The following is a 10,384-nucleotide window of genomic DNA, read 5'->3' as shown; positions in this document are numbered from 1 at the left end:
ACCCAGCTCCGTGCAAAGAGGACTGAAGCTGGGAGGCTGCTGGGGAGGGAACGTGCGCTGAGTGCAGGGCAAGAGCAGCCCCCGCTGTCTCCCCGAGGTCCCACTGCTGCCCCCAGGGCAAGCCCTTGCCCCACAGAGGGGTTTCACCCCTGGATCAGTGCAGCCCCCTTGCTTCCACGCCTGTAGCTTCAGCCCCCTGCTCTCACAGGCTGCTTGCACCCCAAACCTGCCCCAGTGCAGGACACTGGTCTTTGGGGTCTCTGAGGGCCCCAAAGCTGCAGGACATTCACATCCCTGCAGCAACAAGGGTGAGAGCCCAAAGAGCGTGGAGTTTCTCCCCTTGTGCTATAGGAGGGAAGGTAACAGCGGTACGAGGGTGCAAGGAGCACCTTCAGTAAAGGAAATTGGTGTTTTCGACAGAACCCTTCTGCCTTTATGAGCAAAAATGCAATGCTGCGATGTGCTTCCCAACCTTTCTGTGGGAGCCTTTCACAGGGATAACAATCAGGCAGTGCCCGGGCGCTACACAACACACGCTTGCTCCGTAGGAAACCACACGAACATTTATTTCTATGGTTCATCTATTTATAAAAGCATTTCGCTCTGTGGTGGGAGCTCGGGGCACCGCAGACGGCAGCACGGGAACGCCAGATTCCCTCGGCCTGGACTCCAAAGTGATTCCTGAGGTTCGTGTTACTCTTCTTGGGAAGAGCTCTGCTTCCGCATCCTCTGACCAGGTGTGGGATGTACAGCTACTTACAGAAAAGGCAATTACAGCATAATACCCTTCCAAGTTACCAAAAAAAGCCAGGCGCACAGGAGTGTTTAAGAGAGGGTGCAGCGCGGTATTACTCTTAGATGCGTTATTAGTCACTCGCTTTGGGTGCAGGAGGTTGAGGGACGCAATCAGGTGCTCTCCAGATAATGGTGCCTGAATTTACTTTCATCAGATCCAACAGCGCCTGATGTGCCCTCACCACATCCAGATCTGAAAGCCAAAGGCAGATTTCTTAAACAAAAAATCTCCCTTTTGTTACATTTTCACAGAAATATATATATAATATATATATAATTTTACTAATACTACACATTTACTTAAGTTACGGATTAGCCTATATTTCTTTTAACTACTTCACACAATGAATAGAAACAAACAAAAAAAAAATACCGTAGCCCAAACAGGAGCTGGAAATAACATAAAAATCCCAAACTTGTGACAAAGATGGACTTACATTAAATATAATCAGAATTTCAATACCAGAGCTAGAGTTTTGTTTAGGGCTTGCACTCGGGCAAGCTCTCAGCCTGACTTCACTGACTCTTGGAAAAAGCTCCCATTGTTTTTGCTCATCAAAGGCAACAGTATTGTGATTTGGTTCACAGGAGACCATTTTATTGCCAACTCGAAGTGTTCCAAAAACACACCACCTTCTTTCTTTTTTCTTTTTTTCCCCCCAAACTAGGCAAGAGTTAAAAAAAAGTGTGTAATTACAATTTCAATAGTGATTTCTTGTAACTTCTCAAGCATATCTCATCAACAGGATATACAGTACAGTTCAGAGGAGTAAACATTTTAAAGTAAGCAAACAACTTATTTTTTTTTCAACCAACATACACAATTTCTTGCTGTATTTATGCTGAACTCTCCTTTTAACATGGACAAGTTATGAAGTTAGTTTTCTTCTTCGGTACAACATGGACACAGGACTAGTACAATCCGGGCTGGTTTTCTTGTTGGTGTTGTTGAAGTTAAGGACAACTCTGCAGCATGGAAACCGTGGTCCTGCCAGCCATCCCCCTTCATCATCTTGCGTAGCGCTTAATGTAATCTTCAACTTTATTTCGGAAGTCCTCCTAGAGGGAAGCAGAGGCAGAATTACCACGGGAGAGCCAGAGAGGGACTAAATGAGGACCGTGGTGGCGGTGAATTCACAGGGTAGCACCAGTGCGGTGTCGTTTCCATCCCACCTACTCAAGCCAATGGCTGCAGCTCTCCTCCAGAGCCTGCACGTGTTTCAGCTCCGGTGCATAATTGAGCAAGATCGGTCACTGCCTTTTTGTCATCTGTCACAGCCTAGAGAATTAAAGTTTCATAATCCAAGTCCCTCGTTTCTGAAAGTGGTTCAGAGGGAACACAGCGACATGGACAGCCCTCCGCAGAACACCTACAGGACTGTTAACACAGCCTCTGCACCTGCGGAAAAGCACCAGCTTCTGGTGTTTTACCTTTAACATTAAAAAGGTTAACAAAATTTTTTTGTTGTTGTTTAAAAAAAAAATTAAAAAACAGCAAACAGGAGACAAAGAGGGCCTTGAACACAGTATGGGCCACGGACCACACAAATCCTTCACACACCAAGCCATGAATGTGTTAGGAGGAGCCCAAAGCCTGCAGCCACGACCCACAGGAGCACTGGGAGGCACAATCCTGCTCTGTGCATCGCAGCAGGTCCGGAGCACAGCTCCAGGCTCGCTGGCATGCAAAGCCCTTCCAAGAGATGCTGAGCGCTCTGGTACCCCGCCTTGAGCAGAGAGCCCTGTTACACCAAGGGTACGGACGGCGACAGCTTGCACTGCTTGGAAATAATGACTGGTTGTTGTTCAAGGGCTTTAACTTTGGTTTTTCACTTTTTTGTTAAGAGCAGAAAGAAGGTGAGTACCACGATACGCGCTATGGCTTTGGAATGTCAGTGCTAGGAAGTTCTGAAAAGCGGCGAGCGGTCACTGCTAGAGTGAAGCTCTTCTTAAAGACAGGCAGGGAGCTGCCTTCCCCTGCACTGGCGTGCAGTAACCCACCCTGAAACTGTATATAGCACAATAATTAAAATGGGAACAAACTGTCAAAGCTTAAATGAACCCACAAGATAATGTTGCCTACTTCTACACCAACATCGCAGCAGATTGAACATTTCCTCTGCAGTGCCTTGCTTTTCTGCTGGTGGGTGCTTTCTGCCAGAAAAAGAGTCAGGTTATCTCATGGCTACGGTCCCAAATAAAAGGCTCAGAGAAGAATTATGCCCCATCAGAAATGCTGTCCACAAGTTTGTTTTCCAATTAGCAAAGTGCATCACAGAGACATCCACAAACTATCTGCAAAGTGCTCCAAATCTCCAAGAAGTGTGAAGCACAGCTAAAGGCCAAAACCACCGCAGACAAGGAATCAAACCTATAAACACACGTTAGGGAAAAAAACACCATAAACAGCTCCCCTCAGGAGGCACAGATGTGTGCTTTGGCTGAAACAGAAGCAGACAGCACGAGCTACAAGCACCCGTTCCAGGAGATCACCCCGAGATGCCTGACACCTCGGCACCAGGACCCCAGGCGCAGCGAGGACGGCCGTGAGGGCTGCGTGCCACCAGGGAGCGGGGCTGCACGAGCCCCTTTCCTCCTGAGATGCCCAGGAGATGGGCGACCTGCACTTCTTTGGAGAAAGGAGCAGCTGCTGGTGTGATGCAGCATCTGCTGAAGGTAATATCAGGGCTAATGTCTTAGCCGCACGCACACCTGCCTCCATGCCTGCACACATGAAGTGTGCAAAGAAACCAGTGCTGGATAGCTGATGCCTTCTTTGCTTTAAATAAGATGTTGTGCATCAGCCAACTTCAATCCTCTGACAACACTTTGGATAGCTGAGTAGCACACTCAAGTGTTTCTGAAGTAACTACTTATAAACAGCTCGTCTTGGAGCGGTCCCCGGGTCTCAGGCTGTCTGCAGCACGAGAAATCTCCCGATGCCTCGAGTCTGTTAAAATATCACGCAGCCAAAAATAAGTGGCACTTTGAACTTGTTTTCAGCTCTGCTAAGTTGCGGACTACCTTGATGCAAAGTAGAACAATTACTCATGCTGGCACATCACGCTGGAAACCTTGGCTGGGCGTGATGGGCATCCTCAGCACTACAGGCTGATCCCTCGCCGCAGCACAAGGCACAAGGCCAAGAAATACCAGTAGACACATAACAGAGCCAGCCGCATCTTTCCTGGACCCACAACACCCGCAGGCAGCTCAGGAGCGCTCTCCGAGCTCCCACCAGCACCTTTTTGTGGTTCCCAAAAGGAATGCTGGGCTCTCTGAAACGACATCCCGGGAGCAGCACTTGCTGCCTGTGGATGTGGCTGCTGACAGGAGGCTCTTGTTACAGGGCTGCAATGCTGCCTTCACACGCCATATGGCCCAGCAGCTCCCAATTAGCTGTGCGCGCCTCTCTGCGTGCACATCTGTCTGTGTGCAGTACTCAATAACCAGCAGCACAGAATTGCTAACTGTGCATCACGACAAGGCACGGCGCAGCTGTCCCCGTGTCACCGGGGCTGTCAGGGCTCTCTGGGATCCACAAGTCCAGCTCTGCAGGTGCTCAGCTCTCAAACCCATGTAGGAGAAGAAACCGTCTAAAACTGGAGATTGTACACCGCTTTGGAGCGCACCTAGAGCAGCTTTGCCCCGAGCTGCAGGGAGTTCGGAGGGGTACGTGAGCACGACTGGTCCTGGGGAAACGTGCGAGCAGTGCTGCAAGAAGTATTTGCTGCATGAGTAATGCTCACTGAATCACCACTTCATCTGCTGAAAATCCCTCTGGGACAATCAATCAATCGAAGGGAGATTCAAAATGAATCGCTAGATGAAGAGTATGTAATAGACATAGACTCATACAACATAGTTCAAAATATCATTTCGCTGAAAACTGGGTTACAGCACGGACTGTGTAGTGCAACGTACGTCCCACCCACCTTCTCCTACACGTATTTAAACAAAAGTTTAGCCAGTAAACTTTAAGCAAATAACATATTTTTAGCTGACAATCTGGCCAACAGTATCAGTTTCAAACATCTACAGATTTCACAATTTTCATTTGTACTCTACGTTCCTACTAGATAGCACGAAGCGTGCGATGATTTGCATTAAGAAAATAGGAAAAACAACTCCTTGTCTAATTAGGTCTAGGTAAAAGTTATATGGACTGATGTACTACTAACACAATTTACCGCAGTCTCAGCTGATGAGCTTCTTGTCTTGAAGATATCCCTCACTGAAATGACATGAATTCCTAAAGCTATGGCACCTCTAGAAGCTGTTACTGCAGCGTACTTTACACTAAGGGCATGAACAACCTCAGTAGCTGGCCAGAGCAGGACCTCAGAGCAAATGACACATTATTATTATTATAGGATTACAGGAACAAAAGGAAAACAGCCATCCCCAAGCCCCAGAGGAGAATTACAGTCTACAACGTGTAAAGGCGTACTGAAGCACGCTTCAGAACTAGGAACCTTTTGGAAAAACAATGACCTGATTTGGCATCTCTACGAGCGGCTGTGTCTTCTTCCAACATGCTCTACAGCACCGAGCTGTACTGATTAACGGCTCTCCTATTATTAAGCTTTTAATTGGGGAAAAAATCCGTTCAAGTACCCAAAGCAAACACAATAAATACTTCAATGCAAGTACCGACAGCAACCAGAGAAGCTTGCAGCTTGCTGGAAAAAAAATGTAAAATTCAGATTCTTTTTTACAATGAACCTGCATAATAAAACAAAGCAGTTGAGCTCCTTATCCCTAATGTAACTACTAGGAGCACCCCTTCACACAGTGCAGTAGTTGGCAAAACTTTTCTTCTTCCTACTAACGTTGACCTTGGTTTCTACCCTCAAGGAGGCTCTTCCACCCTCCTCTGGGTGTGTTAGCACAGCTGGAGGCCGTGCTGCCCAGCTCCTGCAGGAAAATGCACAGCTTACCGCCTCTGGGGTGACTGCAATGACTTGAGTATGTTGAATTGCTATTTCTGATCCACCTTCACATCATTTAGATTTACAATTCTGGAAAATCCAAACTGAGACAAAGAAGTAAACGATCACAAAAATACTCAATTGCTCCTGCCCTTCCCTCCTTTGCATAAAGCAAACACTGAAATATTAACAAGAAGCCACCATTTTAACAGAAAATTATTTTAATCCAGTTTATCACCAGGTTTATATCCCAAATGATTTCTCTCAGGTCCTTCTGTTTTTACTTAAAGTGCATTTTAGTCCAAAAAAAGGGTCTTTGTGTGCCAGTAACCAAGCAACAGCCAGATGACATTACTCAGCCCCGTGCGAAGTTTTGGGAGGAGGATATAATCATCAGGTAGATTCACCCATTAGCCCTACGAAACATATTTAAAACGACCTTCCCTTTCTGTTCCACCTTGAGGGAAATAATGAGTATTCACGCCCACCAGCCCCCACACACCCACTCCCAGTTAGAGAGGAGCTGAATGAAACCTTTGAGCAACTCGAAGCTCTCACGTACAAGGCACGCTTCCAATTCACACCCTACCTTGCTATGATTTCCTCGTCATTGGTATATTTAACTCAGCTTCAACACCATTTTGAGTATTTTCTGAGCTCTCTAATTACATTTTAGTTCCATAAAGAAAGGCTCAGAGAAAAAAGGGAGGGTGAAAAACCTGACCATAAGCATCTCCTCCAGACTCCCACGGCTAGCAGACCCAGCCCTGACAGCATCAACCTTTGGGCACTTTTCCCAAAATTGTTGTACTGACAGGCAGGTTACAGAATCGATGTGCAAAGTGGCAGTGACCTACCTGCCTGCTGGAAGGAAAAAGGGAAAAAGCGTTCTCTGAAGCTGTCAGAAGAGGAAAGGGCTGTGGAGTAGAAGGAAGAATGTGAAAGCTGCTGGGGCAGCCAGGGATAACTACATCTCAGTCCCGTTTGTGCAAAGGTGATGGGACCAAAAAAGTTGAGGAGGGCTACACAGAAAAATCATTCCCTGGATCAGAAGTGATGCAGGTCCTGACATTCCTGCCAAATCTGCCCTTTGACTCGTACAGCAGCTTGGCTGGAGGCAGATGGAGAGAGCTCTGTTCCGTGGCTATTGCCACTGCCCATTTGTAGGGCTGTGGCTCACCCCTACCTGCATTCAGCCCCCAGTAGAGGAAGGTCCAAGAGCCCCACAGCCATTCTCACTTTACCTCAGGAGTGGAGACTTGTGTGAGTCCTCTGTTGTGTGGCTGCAGTGCTAAATGACTCAGGTCCTGCCCTGACTGTGACCGAGCAGCTTACAGGTTCACCTGGGCTGCTGAAGATGAGGAAAACCTCCTGGGTCTGCTCCGAGTCACTTCTGAGCAGCCACGGGCAAGCCTACACTTCCACTGGTGCGCACTGTCCTGTTGGAAAGGGCTACAGAGAGAGAAGCCCTAAGAGAAAATCACCTAAATCACCCCAATTACACTGCTGCTACAAAAACGCTTCCACCCCTGAGGATGCCACGCGTCCCCACGAGAGGAAATGTATCCCTGAGGTCTGAGGTCTTAATGGATAAATTACCACGGCAGAGGAAATCAGAGTAGTCTGGGGCTGTTGTGGGAGTTTTTGCAAGTCATGCCCCATCTGAGCCGTGCCCTGGGCAAGCAAACCTCACCAGGCTGGTGACCACACGGGGCTCGGCGCAGGCACTTCTCCTTTGCGTTCGACAACCCGCTGTCTGCTCACGTTTTAAAGCCATGCTTTTTTCCTAAAGAATCCGAAACAAAAGCTTGCCTTTTCAGCCACTTATTTGCCTAAAGCACGTAAATCGAAAGCTTTAAGACATCTGCATTTCTTTCACATTTCTGTCATTACCTCCAGTCAAACCATCTGCAAAAGCTTAATCAACTTTAGTGAACCAGAAAGAGGCTCCATCCATAATCAATGTGTTAGGAAAGATGGATAATGGTTCCTATAAATATTTCTAGCTTTCCAAAAGTAACTTTTTTTTTTCCTATTTACATCTGTTAGCACAATTAGCAGATGTGCTGTTGCTCATTTGCACATGCTGCTTAATGTGCTTTATGCTCAGTGGGAAAAGGCTTCGACGCTGTAACATGGGCAGCATAAAATGGTGGGGAAATCCAAGAAAAAAAAAAAAAACAGCGCAAATCTCTAAATGAGTGAATGTTTGTCCTACTGCGGCTGCTGCAATTCCAAGAAGAACAACAAATACCAAGCAGGGTGGTCGGTTGTGCAAAGGAAGCAAAGGATTTGCTGCAATAAATATGGAGATAAATAAATGTAATGACTCATGGGGTGAGATTCTTACGAAGAGATGCTTTTGGACTGGGGTGGTACCGTTGTTCTAATTAGAGCAGCTCAGCTGTAATCAAAGAGCAATAAAAGCCCAACAACAAGAATTAAAGATGTGGTTTTCTGGGGGACATCTCAAGTGTTCAGCCCTCTTAGGGCTAAATTCTTTTCGGACCTGTAAATCTTAGAAAGCAAAGGCTACGCTCTAATGCAGAAGACCAGGTTCATCTCTTGTGAAGCCTGTCCTGCTGCTTAACAACTTCCCACCCCTAAATGTGATGTCCCCAGCAAACCGTGCCTGCTGGAGTCCTGTAGTTTGCAACAAACATCACAACAACGAGAACGCCTCAGAGCCAGCTCCGATTTCCTCCCTAGCTCCAAATCCCTGCAAGTCTTCAGCTAATGCAGAAGTGCTGGTGTTTGCCATAAGCTCGCACTACCTTAGCAAATATTAGTGAGAAAGTCTTGATGCAACATGAGCTGAATCAGTTAAAAGTGCTTTGGGATTCATTACAAATAGAGGGGAAAAAAGTTGGCCTCCACGTAAGATTACAGGTTTGTCAGGCCAAAGGTGAACATATACTTCAAATCCTCAGATACACTTGTGGGTGTATTTAATTAGAGCAATCCTTCGACGTCTCACAACCTCTCTTAGAAAACATTGGGAAACAGATACTCAGTTCAGCATCCAAGAATAAATGCGAGCTTCTTATTTTACTTGAAGGAGGTTAAAAAAACCCCACGCTTTTATCACGTCACAGCTTTGTACTGTTAGAAATAAGCAGTGCTGTTGCTGAAGAAAATGTCCAGGACCAGCTACTTCCTATTAGCAAGAGAGATTTCAGGATGTCAAGGCTGGTGCAGGGCTATCAATTTAAACAAGGGAGTGAGGTTAAGTGGAAAACCTTATACCAGACAACGGACAAAGCCAGATCCCAGGCCAAGAGAAGCTCAAACACGAGTACATAAAGCAGCGCAGCAAGGACAGGAGCACACTAATCTAAGCAACACATTGACTCAAATATTCTGCAATGCAAACAACTTAAAAAATGAGGGCCTGATAAGCAAACATGAAGCAAACATAATTGAGCAGGATCTGGGCATGCCTCCCCTTGTTAGCTGCAACAATACCCCTGTCTGGGCACGCACTGAACAGACTTTCTGCTGCCTGCCCTTCCTTGAGCCAATTGCATCTATTGAGCTGTTGACAAAGTCCAGCACTGAACAAGCTTAAGATAAAAACATACCGATCTGTGTCCTAAATTCTTGGACCCCGATGAACACACAAATCAAAAGGCTGAGGAGTTCCTGGAGGCACGGATCTATTTTGGTAGCTCTTTCCGAGTCTCTCTGGAAGAGCAGTGGAAGAAAAGTCGGAGGATGGAGGTGGCTGTCCTAGCTCAAATCAGCTATGTGTTTGTGCTACGAAGGCTGGCACCGAAAACAAAGGTTTAGCACTCCGTAAGAGTGTAACTTGAACACACAAACCAGCAGTTTCAGGCTCCCTGATTGCCAAAAAAAACAATTATCCAAATGTTTAAGCCTGATGTATCAGTATTACAAACACTGGCACAACCAGATGAGCTCCCAGGTAAAATAAACAGGCAACAAGAAGCCCAAAGCTGCTTAAGAAGAGACAGAGGTAGTAAAAAGGTCAAATTATAGCCTACTGATGTCCTCAAGCGTTTCATTTCCAAGACTAATTGGATCATCCTGCAGAAGGAACTGTCTGGAGAGCTGTCCAGACACACCTCAACAGGAGAAGCAGCAGCAGGAAACCAAACAAAGACAAAGGGGTTCCTGAAGTCTTGTAGTGATCGATCACTACATTTGGCAAGACATTTCTTATGCTAATAAGTTTCATTAAGAGTATCTTATTGTTCTTACTGTTTTTGTGGGTATATAGAAGTACTCATACCACCTCTAGTTCTTCTCTTCCATAGCCTTGTGTCCCACAGCAAACTCTTGGGCACTTTCTTTTTTTCACTGTAATTTCTTGCCAAGAAGCAAGTGTGACATCACAGACTCAGCTATGATACGATATACAATTTTACAATGAAGAATTAATAATGCAGGACAAAGCCATCGACCTCTTAAGCAATCTGAATAACATACGTCTTTCTATTGTTGGTGCAACTGTCAATTACAGAATGTGAGCTGTGCAAAAATCCCCCCAAAAAACAATGAGCACTGCAGTCTGATTACTGACAAATTCAAATATGGCTAAACAAGGAAAAAGCAAAAAGCAAGCAAAAATATGCACAGCCTGTAATCAGTATGAGGTAATGGGGCTCCCCTCGGTGTTTGAATAGCTTGTGGGTAGT

The 10,384-nt window shown here is 46.1% G+C and overlaps 1 protein-coding gene across 2 annotated transcripts in view; it reads right to left on the bottom strand.

Moving 5' to 3' along the window:
- Positions 1–548: 548 nt before the first annotated feature.
- Positions 549–10,384, bottom strand: part of UBE2F (ubiquitin conjugating enzyme E2 F (putative)) — a 67,366-nt gene continuing 57,530 nt past the window's right edge. For both annotated transcript variants that reach the window (XM_035572084.2, XM_035572106.2), the window contains one exon: positions 549–1,854. In XM_035572084.2, the coding sequence (XP_035427977.1) occupies positions 1,804–1,854 (51 nt within the window). In that variant the 3' untranslated portion in view covers positions 549–1,803. The remainder of the gene's footprint in view (positions 1,855–10,384) is intronic.

Source organism: Cygnus atratus, chromosome 6 (assembly GCF_013377495.2).
Source record: "Cygnus atratus isolate AKBS03 ecotype Queensland, Australia chromosome 6, CAtr_DNAZoo_HiC_assembly, whole genome shotgun sequence".
Classification (NCBI taxonomy): Eukaryota; Metazoa; Chordata; class Aves; order Anseriformes; family Anatidae; genus Cygnus; species Cygnus atratus.
This window is presented reverse-complemented; position numbering and strand designations above follow the sequence as displayed.